Genomic DNA, 18418 nt, shown 5'->3' with positions numbered 1-18418 from the left:
AACGAACGAACGAACGAACGAACGAACGAACGAACGAACGAACGAACGAACGAACGAACGAACGAACGAACGAACGAACGAACGAACGAATGAATGAATGAATGAATGAATGAATTTACCGTCACCAGAGGCGTCACTAAGGACGGCACAAGGGTGCGCTCGACAGCGAACTAGTCCACGGGGCTACTATAGTGATTTGCACTGCTCGCATTGTCTTCTTTCACGATGGAGGGTTCGGCTCACGCACTCTGCTCTCTTTCGCAGGAGGCACGTACTACATGATATCTCGGAGTTTAGGGCCCGAGTTCGGCGGCTCCATCGGCCTCATATTCTCGCTGGCCAACGCGGTGGCCATAGCCTTATACGTGGTCGGCTTCTCGGAGACCGTCCGGGACTTGTGCAAGGTGAGTCACTTCAGCGGTGATTGCGGTGACGGCGATCTCACTTTCTTTTCACGTTGTCGCTTGGATTCTTCTCGTACCTGTATTTCTGGCGACATCTAACGCGTTCAGTTGTTTCACGCGCAGTAAGCGCATTGGAGTAAGTCCTCCAGATAACGTTACTGCTGTTGGTTATATGCAGTCATATTTATGTAATGGGCGTGCGCCCTCATGCCGCTTGCGTTATAAGAAAAATAATACTTTTCTCTTACCTTAGCGAGTAACCTCGTGTAAGTAGTCATGCGTACTAACCGTGAGTGGTGGCATATGCGTTACAGCTTGATTGCTATGTTCACTATGTGTGAATCAATGGCAAATTTCTTAAAATGTAATGTGATACCGCAAATACATTCGACTGATTCATTCACTTGTTACGGCTACGGTAGCACTAGCTAGTAAGACGCGCTTGAGGTGCAAAACGTAAACAACTATGCGGCGAGCTTTGACGGCATAGCTCGATGACAAAGTATGCTGGTAATGTCTCCACACTCTTAATCAGGTGCTGGTTAAATGCTCGCTATATCCAGGAAACCAGACGAGAAATGTCCGGTTTCCTGGTTATATCTAGCACTTTAAACGGGACCTGATTAAGAGTGTAGTGCATGTGCGTTTCTCACAATTGCACACCCCCAACCTTCTTATGCATGCTGCGTGCAGCAACAAGGCACGTACATCGTGGACGGCGGCCTCAACGACGTTCGGATCGTGAGCGGCGTCACCGTCATCTTTCTGCTGGGCATCGCCATCATAGGCACCGAGTGGGAGTCCAAGGTAAGCATTCAGCTTAATAAGGCGAAAGCCTTGGATGCCTCATCAAACGTGAAAATTGGCCGTCGGCTTCGGCGGCGTCAACGCGAGCAACGCGAAGAATGATCATCATCACGCGACGACGTCACAATATGACGCCATCATGGCGTCACAGGTCACCAAAATTTGTGGCTTCATCGTGACGTCACTATGACGTCACGATGGATTATTACATCGACTAAGAAGAAAAAGAAGATGGTTTTCGCCTTCGAGTCGTCTTAGGCGAAGGCATGAAGGAGCCTGTGAGTTTTTAAGGTGGCCTCTAACGGCGCGATGCATTTCGGAATACTATTCCAAAGTTGTCTAGCGTGATTTACCCAATTTCTTTCACGTTCGCGAGACAGATTTCGCGGATTATCGATCGAGTGGCCTAGTGTTTAGAGCAGTCCGTTTTAATTGCTGACCGTGTCGTTCGCTCTGTCTATTGGCCGCAGGCTCAGATGGTGCTTCTGGTCATCCTCCTGGTAGCCATGGTGGACTTCGTTGTTGGAGCCATGATTCCCCCAAGCGCAGTGGAGCAGTCCAGGGGTTACTTCGGCTGGAGCAGTGAGTACCCACAGTTAAGGACCTTATGCGCTTTCATCAGTGCGCTAAAATGATGCGACTCTGCGGCTTTTCTCCCAACACCAATGCCCGATGCGTGTGTCCTCACGAGGGCTTCAATGGGGTTTCTAATGCGATCCGGTCTTGTAGCCAGTGTGATCCGCATAATCACGATAGAATACGAAAAATGTACATATTCACGTTTTATTTGTGCTTTTTGTTTTACCACGTAATGTACATGCGTATGCCTTGCTTTTCGTGGCAAATTATTTGTATGTGTGTGTAAATGTGTCAAACATTGATTGTATGCACGTGTTGCCTCCGCGTCATTTAATGTGTTGATTTATGTCCATGTAACTGAAGTCTGTTTTGTCATTCTCGTCAATGTATGTCTATCAAGCAAATGTTATGTTGAATTGTTATTAATGTTAACTGTCCGTGACGTAATCAATTTTTCTAAACACAATTTGCGCGATGCTAAGGCTTGGAACGTTGTGGCGTTCGGGACAGCCTTCACATAGGATACGCTGTACTTTAAGTCGTATTCATACTTGTTAAAAAAAAAAAAGAAACCTGTAGCGTTACAGTCGCCGCAGCGTGAGGGCATGTAGCTTATCTGTGCATTTCTTCCCGTTTTGGAGGCGTCAACTCGCCTAGTGGGTGTTGCGGTGGTAAATCGTACCGTAAGTCGTAAATATGATGTCATTTGCCTGCATTGTCTGCTTCTTCGCAGAGCGTTTAATTGAAATTCTTCGAGAAAGATTCGCTTAACGTAGATTGCGACATGCGAGTTTGGTATGAGTTAATGCATTCTCATTCTAATGCCAAGCGCCTTGTTAATCTCTTGACACGCAGCCGCCATAGCGCTGGAGAACGTCGGTCCAAACTTCCAGGAAGGCGAGAATTTCTTCACCGTGTTCGCCGTCTACTTCCCGGCTGCCACGGGTATTCTGGCCGGTGCCAATATCTCCGGCGACCTGGCTGTAAGTTGCGAATGTTCGGGCTTAATTTACTATCGCAGATTGCTTCAGTACAACGGCACTGGAGTAATGTTTGTGACTCTTGGAAATCGCCGAAACGCATCGATTATCGACTCGTCTCACTGCGGATGTCGGTGCCACGCCTCAGTTCGCGCGGGCTCACTCGGGCAGCCTTCAAAACCGATACAGCTGCGCAACTCGCTTACGATATTTGTGTGCAAAAGGTAATGATGCAACGCAATGCGAAGAGACAAGAGGTTGAGGAAAGAACTCGAGCTTTCGATCAGAAATAAGGTTAGTGGTCATTTACCTATGCACTGCGAATCCTGCACCTATATGGCCAGGTCTCACAAATATTCGCACACTCGTAAGGAGCGAGAATACCGCGGCAAGTGAACTAACGGAGTCCTATTTTATCAATGTGAGACGATATGCCTGTATCAGTGATAAGTCAGTCACCCTAAGACCAGAAGTACAATTTTTTAAGAGCATGATTACATAAGTATGTGGTTGTACTTGATTGTTCTGCGCAGATGTGACTGCGCACCTGGCTCCACTGTATAAAAAGGAACCTTTCTTCGAATAAATCTAGTTGCAAATTGACACTCTTTCCTGTACCTCATGATTCTTCGCCTTGCGTTTCGTCATTACCTTTTGCACAGTATGAACGAACTGGCCCAACAACATGTTTTATTAAAATGCCATATTCGGACCCGCCGAGGTGGTCTAGCGGTTATGGTGGTCGACTGCTGACCAGAAGGTTGCTGGATCGAATCCCAGCCGCGGCGGCCGCATTTCGATGGAAGCGAAATGCTAGAGGCCCGTGCACTTAGATTTAGGTGCACGTTAAAGAACCCCGAGAGGTCGAAATTTCCGGAACCCTCCACCACGGCGCCCCCCTTAATCGTGTCGTGAGTTTGGGACGTAAAACCCCAACAATTAAGGTACCACATTCGTTTCTGCGTTACTCGTTGAATGTATACTTTGACGCGAATGGCGTCTGCGTTGTGTGAATGCAGGACCCGCAGACAGCCATTCCCAAGGGCACGTACTTGGCCATCATCGTGACGACCATCTCGTACGTGTTCTTCGCCATCCTGGCCGGATGCGTCACGGTGCGTGAAGCCAACGGGCTCGAATTGATCAACGCTACTACGCTCGAGGACGTGCGAAACTGCACCCTGACCGGAGGATGCGAGTATGGTCTCCTCTACGACAGCCAGGTACGTGTGTCATTCATTCATTCATTCATTCATTCAAAGAGTTCATAAGCTCGTCAGATTGCTTGTTTGTGCTTGTACAAACTACATACTGTGCTGATTGATAAAGCTAATAAGAGAGCTTTGATTGATTGATTGATTCAAACAGTTCGTAACCTCGTTAGACTGCCTGTTTGCGTTTGTACAGACTACATATTATACGGACTGACAAAATTAACAAGAACCATCCGATTGATTGAAGGTGCTCGCGGGCTTGCGAAGACGCGCGCTTTACCTGTGTGCAAGCTGAAAATGTTTTGTCCTCAAGCAAAAGTCGTGAAGAAAATCTATTTTGGCTCTTACATATCTTGGGAAGGTGTCTGTAGGGGCGTGGATAACACCTAGAGAAGAGTGCCTTATTCACTTGTGAACGCTCGTTAACGTTTACAAACACCTAAAGCTTTCCGCACTCTATGCAGCATTTATATTCTTTATTTCGGAGTCATGTTTGAGGCTTTTTCACATGTGCGACGAATCACTTTATATCGCAATTGAGCTACAGTACGTGTCACAGGAAATGTATCTTAACGGGTCTGTTCGAAAGAAAACTGTTTGTTGACGATATATGAATGCGCCGTAAGGTATGTACATGTCGTAGTTCCAAGAAGCTGCTTTTCGCGCCTGTTTTGCAATGGCTAAAGTTTTGCATACTTTTGCGCAGATTAATGTCCCAGTGTGTGTGGCAGTGTCTAACAGTGTCGGCGTGACTGGTTGCTGCAGGTGATGGAGCTGATATCCGCGTTCGGTCCCTTGGTGTACGCCGGTATATTCGCAGCCACTCTGTCCTCTGCTTTGGCCAGTTTGGTCAGCGCCCCCAAGGTCTTCCAGGTGAGCGCCGCGCGTGCGCGCACGTGCATCTTTGTCTTGTCACTATAAGTTGCGTTTACTATAGTACATATTGATTATAACTAAACGGCGAGTGTCTTATATCATGAGCACTGCGCGTAATGTGGACGAAACGAGGGTCTAAATTGTCGCAACCGCGTCATAAACAGCTTCGAATGACTACCAGTATTGTCTAAGTGTTCGTGTACTGCGACCCGCTTACGGTACGTGCGGGTTGATACGATTAAGTGAAACATGCGAGCCTCTTTCAGATGCAGAGAATGGGCTTCACCGCAGCACATTTTGTATTTTTTAGTCTTCGCCACATTATGCAACTGTGATGCGGCGATGTTGACGTTAGAAAAGCCACAATTGCGTTACGCATATGACGAATAATACCCAAATAAAGATGTTTTTTCTCTCGTTTTCTTGCCAGCTAGACGCCGCGCTTGTATTAAGGGCGCTCTATGCGTACAAAGCACGATTATCTGAAAAAAAAAAGGAGGACTCTAAATCAAACGGATTGTCCAAGAGAGTGTTTGATTGTGCGAATGGCCGTGTATAAGTTGTAGCCAAGGCAGGACCTTTGTGCGGTTTGTTGCATGGAACATGCGCGGTATAATCTAACCCTTGTTGGCGTCCTCACAGTTATGCGCGTGAGTTATGGTTCAAACAGCGATGTCACCGCATTGTCGCCCGTCTTTCAAGAATTTAGTAAAGAGAAAGCCATCGAACTAAAGCGTCACAGTAGATATTACAGCCGTCGGTGCGCGTAGATCTGGTTGATGTTCATTACGGGGCGATGCACGACTCTCTCACTTCGCAACCCTTATGACCCTGACGCACATTCGTGACGCAGGCGCTGTGCAAGGACCGCATCTTCCCTCACATCGAGGTGTTCGCCAAGGGCTACGGCAAGAGCAACGAGCCCCGACGCGGATACCTGCTGGCCTGCGCCATCGCGCTCGGATGCGTCGCCATCGGTAAGTGCGCTCGTTCCTCACTCGCCTGCCTCTCCAGTTATAAAGCGCCATTTGGAAAACGCGCTGTGAGCGCGCATATTGAGCGGTATCTAAAGCAAGGAGCTTGTTTCCAGTGGACAGCATTCGCAAAGACAAACACTTGGATGACGCTTGAGCTTCGCCTTCAAGAGTAGCACGCGATAGCGTGATCGGGCCCCGTGCGCATCGCCTTCAACCGTTCCGCAAGGAAAGGAATGTTTGTGCGCGTAAGATTGGCCGTTTCAAACTGTCCCAGAATGTCTACTGAATGTACAGGTGCGAAGTGCCCACTACGCCATAATTATTCCTTTGGAAATCGGCAAAGTACCCACTACTAGTCTTTGTAAGGTGCCACGCGCATCTGCACACTTTGTAATTGGTAGGCAGCTTTAAACCACCCCCTCGCTGCGTAATATACACTTGGTTTAACGCCTGATGCGATTCTACGATTCTGCCACGCAATATTACATGCGTTATGGAAAGGAAGACGTGGGTCTTGAAAAAAGTTTTTTTTATTATTTAGGTTTACTGAATGAAATTTAGTACACTTATTCAGTTTTTTCTGCTGATTCTAAATCTTCAAGTAGATTTTTATTATCTGCATTAGAACAAAAGATATGCAATTTCTGAGAGCATATTTCTTACGGTACTTTTTGGCAACTTTGCTTTGTCAAACTTAAAAACAAAGTATGGGGCAAGACTGCCAGAGAGCTCGTGTAGCCGATGATGCTGATGTTGTTGTTTTCATCGAACTTCGAATGCAAAATAAATCCATGCAAATATGAGTGAAAAATTTTTGCTTCATACACTTTATGATTATCGAGAATTATTAATAGGTAAACAACATTATAAGAAAATAAATAGCATCATCGGCTAGATCAGCTTTCTGGCAATCATGCCACATACTTTGCTTTTGTGTTTGACGAAAAGAAGTTGCCGAAGATCCCCGTAAGAAATGTGCTGGGAAACGTTGTAGAAATAGCATATCTTTTGTTCTAATGCAGCTATTAAAAATCTACTAACAGATTTGGAATCTGCAGAGAAAACCGAATAAGTGTATGAAATTTCATTCTGTTCACCGAAATATTAAAAACACACTTTTCAAGACCCACGTCTTCCCTAAGCAGGCTCCACCCACTCAATGACATTCTCATAGCTCTTTTTTGTATGAAGCTGTTTCAAGCACTGGAGTGGCTCCGTGGTAGAACACCTGCTTACCACGTAGAAGGCCTGGGTTCGATTCTCACTCGGGCCGAATAGTATTATTTATTTATTTATTTGCAGCTATCTAGAATTTTCGATCACGGACAACGCGGGCTTTTCGCGCACAGCCAACGAAACCGACAGCGGTATTTCTGAGAAACGAGCTCTTTAACGCTATCGTGTTAAAACGAAGACGATGTCCCACGGTGTTGCATCCCACGAGTTGCATATCGTTAACTGACGCAGCGTATCGCGACGGGATGGAAGCGCCGGGTCTTGCTTCGTCATTCCCACGTCTTTGAAACCAATACAGCTTCCGGAGAACCGCGCAAGTTCTTTCTTTTCTTTGACTGCAGAGCATGTGTGTGACCGAGCTTGATTTTCCACCCTTTGTTTGGCCGGCCTCAAGAGCGTCTGATGGATTGGTCTTATAGCTAAGTCAGACGTAGTCTAGTCTCGTGTAATTTCGAAAAAAAAAAATGTTTTTCTCCGCGGAGTCGAACAACCAGCTGAACAAAAGTTTGTTCTGTCAACAAAGGTGACAAACCAGTATCGAGAGAAAGTTCCGAAACACGCGCTTCGGCAAAGTGTATATCGTCGCAAGTGAACGAGCATTTTGTAATGCGCTGGACTCAAAATAACGTAATGCGTTTTCTTTTTTCGTTTTGTATTGCGTATGGGTTTAGCGGCGGTGGGTGTGGCTGTCCGGTGAGCCAGTCGGGGACCTCAAAAAAAAATAATAATAAAGGTTGCGAATGTGCCAACGGTGCGTAATTTAACGTAGTGTCCAGGATAGTACACCTGTAGTATGACGCCGTAGGGTACGTGGTGCTTATGTATGTACGTTCTATTCCTCCCGACTGTCAACTACAGTGCTTTCTGTTACCTCACGCGTGACGCAGGCGAACTGAACGCCATCGCTCCCATCATCTCCAACTTCTTCATGGCTGCCTACGCGCTCATCAACTTCTCCTGCTTCCACGCTTCATACGCAAAGTCTCCTGGTGAGTCATCCTCCTTTCATGTCTTTGTGTACCGCGTTCATTTACCAATAACTGTGCACTAGTAAAAACACCATGTCGCTGCACTTCGTATACATTATGTAATCTATGGTCTCTACTTGACTGAATATCTTGGAAGTCTTGGCCGTAGCAGTCTAGTGCTGACTAAAAAACGAAGTCGCGAATTCGGTTCCCGGCAGCAGCGGCTGCATATCGTGTGTTCGCAGATTACAAGAAAACTAAGTGTGAGCCCTGCTTTCCCGTACAAAAATGTATGTAGACAGTCTATAGACTGTCTAAACTCATTTTTGTGAGGGTTTGGAGTCATACAGCAACCTCCTGTTAATTGGTAAAAAAAAAGTGCAATTGTCAAGCTTTGTTTAAACAGACCACTATTTTAAACAAGAGCTGTGACATCACCGCCCGGGAATTATCGAAAGCTTTTATTGCGATAGCAATTATATGGACAGTCTCGGCTGGTTTTTGCCGTCGCCGTCGTCATGCACCGTATATATATATATATATATATATATATATATATATATATATATATATATATATATATATATATATATTTGATAAAGGCCGGTCCCCGGCCGGAAGCTCATAATAAATGGTATGTTTTTCACTGTGACTAGTTTTCTTTCATATAATTAAACCAATAGCCAGGAACATTCTTTCGAAACTATATATATATATATATATATATATATATATATATATATATATATATATATATATATATATATATATATATAAAAGCCCCATAGAAAGAATAATTCAGAAAAATGCTTCCGAAGCGCGGAATCGAACCTAACCACTACGCCACAAAACGCAGACCCTTCAGGTAGCTAACGGCGAGCCTTATATACACACCCTTTACCGCTGGAAGTACTCCGAGACGGCAGGCGCTTATAAGTGTTTCTTCATTACCAGCGAGATGGCGCGAGGAACGCAACGGGCGCATTTAAATATCGTCGGCCAGCTCGCTCGCTTCTTCTAATATTTGCGTAGGGAGAACCTTGCCCTTCCGCTGTCTGTTCGCGCGGTTTTCTCGTGGTGAGGGGAAGAGGGATGTTTCGAGCTTTCACCGTGATGTCCGCGCTGATGTTACGGAGCGTACGGAACTCACTCGTGCTCAAGGGTCGCCGCTAAACGAACAAACAGAAGTTGAGCGCGAACTATCAAGTGTCACAGCTCGACGCTTGAAGCACGCTAGTTTCCTTCGCTGCTTCGGCCGCCTTTGCAACAGGAGCGCTGTTCAAACTGAGAGTATCCATTGGCGAGCCTCACTTCGTATAGCATTACAGTTTCTTGCTATCGCATTCATTGCTTCGCCCTTGCGGCGAAACTGTGACTTTTTCATACAGTCACCGGGTTCGCAGCGCATTAGTGTTGCTTGTTTAACCCTGTTTAGCACTGAATTCTCTTTTTTGGATGCGCTATCATGAGTGCGCTTGGTTGATCAAGTTTGTGTTGGTTGCTGCACATGGTGTACACTACGCATGTCCTTCTGTTATCCCGTCTGTATAAAGAGTGGAGTGACGCAGTAAATGATGTCAGTTGAGGGTACCGCTTTGTCCTGTCGTCTTGTGGTGTCGTTGCGCGCTAAAAAGCACTATGGTAAGAATAAATTCGGGCACCTTCTCCGAAGCAGCTAGCTCCCAGAGTCTCGGAGCAGTTTTCTTTTTTTTTTTCTTTTTTTTTGGAAGAGCGGAATGGGGGGGGGGGGGGGTCGTTAAACATGACGAACTAAGCGACAATTTAAAGACGAGTTGCCTATCGTGTCATACACTCATCTAGTACATATGCACTTCGCTGTATCACTCGAAGCTAAGCAAAGTTAAAACGAATGCGACGAGGAAGAGAAAAACGACATTCGCGAGCGCTATGCAGTAAATCTGTCTCGTTCATAGTTATCGCTTTAAAAAAGCTTGAGCATAGAATACTAACTAGCATCATTGCTTAGTTTTACAGAACTTGAAATGAAGAAGAAACAAACTGAGTAAAAATGAGACTTTATAGTATGATTTACATAACATGCCCGCTCCTGTTAAAAAGCGCGAAAGGTATTTGATTGGCAGTGCCATTGAAGCGGTGCTACCTCGGCATTCAACTATACGAAACAGCCCTATCAGTTCCCTTATCTCTTTTTAAACATTTGTTTGTTTTTTTTTCAGTTCTAGGAAGCACGACATACCGAACTATAACCTTTCACGTTAACTATGCGGGCCTTAAATTAGGGGTCTAACGAGCTGGCGCCTACACTCCCGCGAGTTAAAGCTTCGTGACGCGGGCGATTTTATTAATGGCGGAGGGCCGTTTCGTAATATTTCGTTCCCCGCACAATATACGAAAGAAGTGTGGAAGAAAGGTCGTATGTCGGCACGTTTCGCGCGAAATTTTGCTATCGATCGTGCCTTAACGACCTCCCAGTGACGCAACGCAAGCTGGCCTTGCTACGCGATACCGCCGCCAGTGGCGTAATAAAGAAGAATAGGGTGGCCCAGTTCTGTTTAACGTTCTGAGCGCCAATACGCGAACGGCACAGTTAGGTAAAAGCCGGCTGAAACGCAGGGAAGAGATGAAGAAAAAGAAATTCAAGGCCACACACATTACCATTCGTGTTTGACGTTTCTTCGTATGATGTCGCTTTAGTTTTTCCTTAAATTAAATTAGCGCGTTCGCTTGATGGTCGGAACAACGCTATAGTTACGCGCGAACGGGGACGTGTTCGGGAGGTGTTACCAGCCAGCATGTTCTGCGCCGATGTTTAACGTTGAAGCGATCTGGAATGTTATGGCGAAGCGGTGGGTCGTCTCCTAAACGATCTCGTCTTTGTGCCGGAGTAATACAGTTCATTATCACGTCGGGCACCTCGACTAATCTACCTAATGTAGCTACGTCTCTTGGTATACGTACTTTCCAACATCCGGCATTATCAGTCTAGCGCTCGAATTAATCAGCGATGTCAGACAAAACGGATACGGTGTTTGCGCGCGTAACCAGTTTAGCACTGTCTGCTAGGGAATGAGCGTATCGTGCGCTGTCTGTATGCACTTAATGACGATCGTCGTCTTGCAAACGCGTACATTAAGTGCACGTGTATAGATGTGCAGCTTTACGAGCATGACATCACCCCGTACTTTTACAACGCGTGAACTTGCGCGAAAGTGAGACTATATAGACGGGGCGCTGTCATCGACAAGTTACGTTCTCTGTCACAAAATAATAGTTATCGTTCGAGCCTCGTCGTCGTCCAGAGTGTCACGATTCTCTAATTAATAATAATAAATAATATCACCGATCAGTCTGGTTCGGTCTGTTATGAGCTAACCTCTTTAATCATTCGTGAAAGGCGTTGTTCATTACAAGAACAATGCGCATCCATCACGAAACAGGTCGCCCATTGTACTACCGAACGCTGGTAACTAGTCAACGTACTCTAGTCACTATTACGCTGGTGACTAGTCAACGTACCCTAGTCACTACTACGCTGGTGACTAGTCAATGTTTCCTTTGCAGTAAAAATGCAGCATTTCTCTTAATATCCTTTTAGCGCAAAAAGACAACACGAGGTGTTTCTTATGTAGTGTTATTGTTTTTTTTTGCACCGAAAATTTATTACGAATGCGCGCAAACTAGCCCATCAGTGCATTGTACTGAGCCCCCTTTCTCTCAAGTTAACAAACACATCTGATAAGCGTTAACGTTGGTTTTCTTATCTTTGTTCTAGAACGCTATTGTTCTAGAATACCTTCCGAATAAATTGTTGCTCTCGCTGCACAAACCAAGGCGCAAAATAAATAAAAGGAATGTTTTGAAACAGGCTAACTGTTCGTTATGCAATCTGGCCAGACGAACTTTCGTAGTAGTATAATTCTTGACTTGGCACAGATGCTGGCGTTTGCGTTCGTTTGGGCGTCTTTTTATGTAAAGGCAGTGAAGAAAACCTTGTCAGTATGAGTTTCTGTGCCCTCTGGATCATCTTTTCTTTTTTTTTTTTTAAATACACTTTCCGGTCTACCGCAGGTTTCCGCCCGGCCTTCAAGTACTACAACATGTGGCTCAGCTTGATCGGCGCCATGCTGTGCGTGTTCGTGATGTTCATCATGAACTGGCAGACGGCACTGATTACGTTCGCCGTCGTCCTCGGCCTGTACATCTACATCAGCTACCGGAAGCCGGGTGAGTTTAACCTCCCTTAGATGAAACCGAATACGCCCGAATATGCTTTCATTCTTTGCGAGCATAAAGAAAAAAAGTCCCTGTAAACGCATTTTTTTTTCCCTCAGGAACTTATAGTTATTTAAGTTATAAGCATGAATTTAAAGACTAAAGCTAATGGTGGCGGGAATGCTCGCAATCGTGATGAAGTTCTCCATTTCCAAGACGGCCGCATGAACATTACGATTATGGTCCCATTACGATAAGCTTATGGTCCCCGTAGCGCAATCACTCCTGTGAATCTTCCGTAATAGTCTAAATGCAGAGCGGTTAGTCATTGTCGTGTGGAGAAAAAACTGCATTTGTTTCATACATGCGCAGTGCACTCCGTTTTCCGTTCCCGAAGGAGGTTATGACCACGCTTCGCAGTTCGTCTTCACCGCAATAAGATAAACTTAGCGGCGAAGCAAACGTTCAGGACTGCTTATAAGTGTACTGTAACAAAACCAACTTTCGGGTGATCTTTTATTGCTGCAGCAAATATATCATATATGGACTCTCGAGGCGCGTTCGCGCTGTGAATTCGCGCAGAATAAGTACTGTTGCCTGACGTCAAGCGAGTGTCGATTTCGGTAGGTGCGCGATGGGAAAAATTACTGCAATATCAAAATAAAATATATTATCAGCATTTGCTGAGCTTCACACTTGCTCAGTGCCGTCTCTGTATACAGGAGATTTGTGTGGCAAAGTAAACTCGCCTTCGAAAAAAGGTGTCAGTACCCCTGTAAGGCGCAACGCTGATCCTTTACCGCATTATGGAGTTCTATAATTTCGAATTCAGTCAAACTCAGATGCTAATGTTTGCGTTCTGTATTGGAAATGTATTTAGAATCAACGCTTACGCTTTTGCCGAAAGTGCTGGTATCGTCATTACCTCTGTCTTCCGGGTTAGATCAAGGAAGCCTTCGTTAAATATGGAAGAGGCAACTTCATTTTTTTTTTGTTCAAAGTGAAGATACCGAACGCGTGACTCGTCTATCCTTTGTCATCACAGACGTAAACTGGGGATCTTCAACGCAAGCTCAGATCTACAAGGACGCACTGAACTCCGTCTACCGCCTGCAAACGGTCCAGGAGCACGTGAAGAACTACAGGTGGGAACTCCAGCTCTGCATGATGCTTGCTAAATTTTCTGTACTCGCCGGCCAGTTTGGTTACTGCCACACTGATGTATCCTTTTATGCCGACAAAAGATGTACAATCAAATTTTACACTTCTATCGTGTAGAGTACTTTCGTTTTGTTTTCTTACGCGTATCACCTACCGAGTGATTTCTGTGGAACCACATAGAATGCTGTCTCGATTTTCAAAGCTGTATGTTGTGAATATATTTTTTTTGACGCACCCCCATATTCCGTGGACTGCTGTTTGAATTTTGAACTCGTCGTTGTTAGAAATGATGTTGAAGCTCATATTTCTGCCGAGAATGTGAGAGACGCTAGTGCATCACCTACGCTGCTAGTGAATCCACTTGCAAAGTGACATTAGGGCATTTTGACTCGCGAAATCTGAAGCACGAGAACATCGTTTCTCAAAAACACAAGTTTAACCATTTCAAGGTTACGTATGGTGTTGTACAGGGAATCTAGACTTGTAAATCTAGGCTCGCATGCGTCACGCATTCATCTTGATATATTACTTACTTGCGCATTTAGCGGCACTTCCGAATCGTCGCATTAGTTAAACGCAAGGACGGAAAATTTGCCTGGCGAGATGAAGGTATATTATTTGCACGCGTGGAATAACTCTTCCAGCAGAGTACGGCTGACGTGAAGGGAATGGAAGACACAACATTTCTATCGGGGAATCAAGGAGAGTTCTAACTGCCGATAGTTTGCAAAATTTGTCATGGCTGAGTGTCGCTTTCGCTCAAGGTAATTCGATGGTATACACGTATGTGCAAGCGCGCAATGTGTGATCATAAATGCGTGACTGTTTTGCCAGCCGTATTTTTTTCTTTTTTATTGCGATAGCAATTATATGGACAGTCTCGGCTGAATTTTGCCGTCGCCGCCGTCATGCACCGTGTATGTATAAGTATATATATATATATATATATATATATATATATATATATATATATATATATATAAGCCCCAAAGAAAAATAATTCAGAAAAATGCTTCCGAAGCGCGGAATCGAACCAGGGACCTCTTGCTCCGCAGCGAGTGGCGCTAACCACTACGCCACGAAACGCAGATCCTCTACGTAGCTAACGGCGAGCGTTATATACACACCCTTTACCACTGGACGGACTCAGAGACGGCAGGCGCTTATAAGCGTTTCTTCATTACCAGCGATATGGCGCTAGGAGCGCAACGGGCGCATTTAAATGTCGTCGACCAGCTCGCTCGCTTCTTCTAATATTTGCGCAGGGAGAACCTTGCCCTTCCGCTGTCTGCTCGCGCAGTTTTCTCGTGGTGAGGGGAAGAGGGATGTTTCACGCTTTCACCGTGATGTCCGCGCTCATGTTACGGAACGTACGAAAGTCACTTGAGCTCAAGGGACGCCGCTAAACGAACCAACAGAAGATGAGCGCGAACTATCAAGTGTCACAGCTCGACACTTGAAGCACGCTAGCTTCCTTCGCTGCTTCGGCCGCCTTTGCAACAGGAGCGCTGTTCAAACTGAGAGTATCCATTGTAGAGCCTCACTTCGTATAGCATTAGTTTCTTGCTATCGCATTCATTGCTTCGCCCTTGCGGCGAAACTGTGACTTTTTTTTTTCATTTGCAGAGGGTTACTAGGTAGTATTGTGACCCCTTTTACTTACGTCACCCAACACGTTAGTTTGAAAGGCATATTTTCGACGGATTTGTTTTTATCGTACGACTTGCCGAAACCCGGCCATCTTCTGCCTTTTCGAAGCTACCGAATACATCGATATTGATAAGAACAGCCGAGCATTTGTTCTCACGGCCTCAGTTATCGAAGGCGTCTATCAGTCTGCTTCTTTGCCCACAGGTGGCGCGACAACCCTAATATCGCTAAATATCGCCCAACGGCTTATCAGCGTGTAAACGAAGGGAGAAATGATCAATGACTCGTTTTTTTCCTTTCTTTTTTTTTGTTAGACGCAGCCTAATGAAGCAAATAGACATTGAATCCAAGCAAGGCATAAGGCACATTATTTGTAGTTTTTAACTGTAGGGCAGTAATTAGGACATAAATGCGTGGGCTAAAAAACAACTTGCCCTTGCTAGGGACCGCTATACAACCATCGGATAACGTCGGTATCGGAGGCGTGCAGTAATTTGTAACGCTTAAGCTATGTGCAACGAGAAGGTACGGGAATGTTTTGTTTCAGGTGCAAGGAAATGAAACGTCAGAAGGAACGCTTGCTGCGAAAATGATCTCGCTGGACGATATCGCTGTAAATGCTTGTCTGTTCGTTTGTTTATTCGACATATTCACTTCCCTGTTTTAAGGGGACAAAATCACCCAGGCAAAGTACAAGACTTGCGAAAAGCCTGAGTTTTCGCTTATCCTAAGAATACAGTCTACTCTAAAATTTCTCAGCCCATAGTAGCTTTGGTGACCTACAATTTCCGATTAAGTTAGAATGGCCATGCATTAACAAAGAAGAAATTCGCATTAGCCATGGAGCCCGCGTTCGGGAGTCTGCAGTAGTGCACTTGCTTTCTCAAGGTGCTTCACAATACAGAAGAAAAAGGAACAGAGGGAGTTGCTCTAACGGCAGTTCTATATAGGCTAGTGTTCACGTGATTTCTCTATGTTCTAACTGATACAGGCCTCAGATCTTGGTGCTGACCGGCGACCCAAGCCACCGCCCGCCTCTGGTGGACTTCGCCTACAGCATCACCAAGAAGCTCTCGCTGCTTATCTGTGGCAACGTCTCGCCCGTGAGTATAGGCCTGGTGTTCGTCCTCCAAACGAGGTCGTATTCCAGGTATCTCATGTTACATCAATGACGCATAACATACGTTTCAAATACTGAATCAGTCTGTACTCGAGAACGCTTGCTTTACCGAGAGCCCAGCACCTGTGTCACTACAAAAGCAGACTCATTTGGTGCTCATCGCCGCTTCAACACTGAGCGAGCTACTTGTTCATTACGATTGCTTTAATAGTGTATACTGTGATTAAAGAGCCCTCAAACAACCCCTGAAAATAGAAAAAACGAGCGCGTTATTCTCTCCTGGAGTTTTCAGTCTTTTCGGCGCAATTCGTGACGCCAGCAGTCTGTTCACTTGACGTCATGACGAAATAAACTCTCCATTGGTCCATATACGAGAGTTATCAATGTTGAATTGTCTCCCACCCTAATTTCCCCATTCAGTCGCACGCCCGTTCTGTCTTGTCTCGCATGACTATCGTGCGCGATCAACTGATTTCACTTCGTTTTGTGCGTTTTCGACTGCGCAACTGAAGATAACAGCGTGCAGCCGGAAAATGCGAAACCCTGATAGGCTCAACGCTTAGCGCTGACATCGTCCACGTGTTTTGCGATTAAATAATTGGCGAGGAGGCGATAGCGCCTGCGCGAAGGGTAGTGAAGGCGAGAAAGGATTCACTCTCTCGTGTTTGAACTCGGAGTGGTTTAGGAGCCCTGTAGTGTCACTATTATTGAGTGCAAGATAGGGCACAAAAGAAGGTTACACACGGAACAACTGCTGCTGGAAGGATATCACATGAAGAAGAGGGAGCGCGGAGTGCGTTAATGAACCTTCTGCCAGCCTATACTCGAATGAATTCAGATACCTCGTCGCGCATTCTGTTCTTATACATATACTCTTATCGTATGCATATGTCTAACACACGCGCGCGTGTTCGTACTACATATATTTCATGATCACTTTGTGGAATAAACAGCTTAAAGTAGCGCTTGTCCCATGTGTAACCTTCTTTAGCGTCGTGTCTTGCCTTACGCTCAATAATATTGTCACCATATACAAATTAGGCCCTCGAGAAGTCAACTTATACTGTGCTCATTTGTAACCGCTTTAGCCAAAGTGAAATTCTGCTGCAGTTGGCCCTTAAATGGTCGTCCGTGTGTTGGCTCCTTGGTCTTCATTTCTCGTGACGTCAGGTGTTTGTGTGGTTCTTGCAGCACCGTCTGACGTACCGGTCGCGCACCGCGCTCACTAACCGCGCCCACGCTTGGCTCGAGCGACGCAAGATCAAGGCCTTCTACACCCTGGTGCGAGACGAGGACTTCACGCACGGCGTGCGATCCATGCTGCAGGTGGGTGGGTGGCGGTGATGTCGTTGATGACGTCATCATGATGACTGCGAATTACGTGTTTAGAAAAAAGAATGGTTGGAGCCATTCCACTCTGCCAAGGTGGATGACCAGCTGAGCTGACGGCTGCACTCATAAGGGCGCTGCTCCTAGGGCGTTCCCAGAATGAGTTGTCGACCTATACTTGCAACAGACGACCGCGCCTAGACTCCACTGACGCGGTCACACCTTTGACAGATCGACGATGTCATTTGAGGACTTAAAAAGTAGTGGCTCTCTGTCGTCACACGATGGCGTAATTACGTGACGTAATTGGAGGAGGTCGCGTGGTTTTTCTGTTCGTGGACGGACACCGCAAATAAAGCAGCTGTACCACTTACAGCTCGGCTGTAAAACTAAGCGGTTAAGAGTACTTTGTACTCTATTAAGGGGGAGCCGTTTAAATAAAAAAATGTCGATTTAGCATACTAAGTACTATGGCAGAGTGCTAAGCCATCCGTAAATGTAAGAAAATGTCGTCGAAAGAATCAATCGTTATCCTGTGGAGACGAAGATTAGCGGAGCCTTCGTTGTCTCGCTGCTAAGGCTGTATCTCGCAAAGCCTTCGTAATTGGTTCGGCCGCTCGCACTGCTTTCGTGTAAGTATTTCGTGAATATTGGTGACACATGTGTTCTAGTAAAACTGCTGGGAGCAAATTCCTTGGGGGCATACTTATTTTAGCATACTATTCATCACATCAGCTACCGAATCAGACGCGACAAAATTTGTTCACTGCCATTGCAAGGAATACTTAGTGATCACCGATACCCGAGGCGCAATAATGGAAATCTTCGCCCCACCACAGAGCCAACGAAAGCAGCGGAAGGCGCCGGTATAAAGTGATTTAGAACCTTAACTTCTCCGAAACGCTGGTGAGGCGCGTGAGGCG

The 18418-nt window shown here is 45.7% G+C and overlaps 1 protein-coding gene across 1 annotated transcript in view; it reads left to right on the top strand.

Moving 5' to 3' along the window:
• The window catches only part of LOC119387434 (solute carrier family 12 member 2-like), a 125303-nt gene that overhangs the window by 91426 nt on the left and 15459 nt on the right, over window positions 1–18418 (top strand). Inside the window, 12 exon segments of the mRNA XM_037654831.2 lie at window positions 265–404; window positions 1098–1211; window positions 1682–1793; window positions 2646–2773; window positions 3790–3993; window positions 4750–4857; window positions 5714–5837; window positions 7961–8062; window positions 12092–12247; window positions 13281–13380; window positions 16038–16149; window positions 17358–17492. Coding sequence (XP_037510759.1) covers window positions 265–404; window positions 1098–1211; window positions 1682–1793; window positions 2646–2773; window positions 3790–3993; window positions 4750–4857; window positions 5714–5837; window positions 7961–8062; window positions 12092–12247; window positions 13281–13380; window positions 16038–16149; window positions 17358–17492 — 1535 coding nt within the window.

This window comes from Rhipicephalus sanguineus, chromosome 3 (genome assembly GCF_013339695.2).
Source record: "Rhipicephalus sanguineus isolate Rsan-2018 chromosome 3, BIME_Rsan_1.4, whole genome shotgun sequence".
Lineage (NCBI taxonomy): Eukaryota > Metazoa > Arthropoda > Arachnida > Ixodida > Ixodidae > Rhipicephalus > Rhipicephalus sanguineus.
The sequence above is the reverse complement of the archived record's forward strand: the minus strand, read 5'-3'. Positions and strand labels throughout refer to the sequence as shown.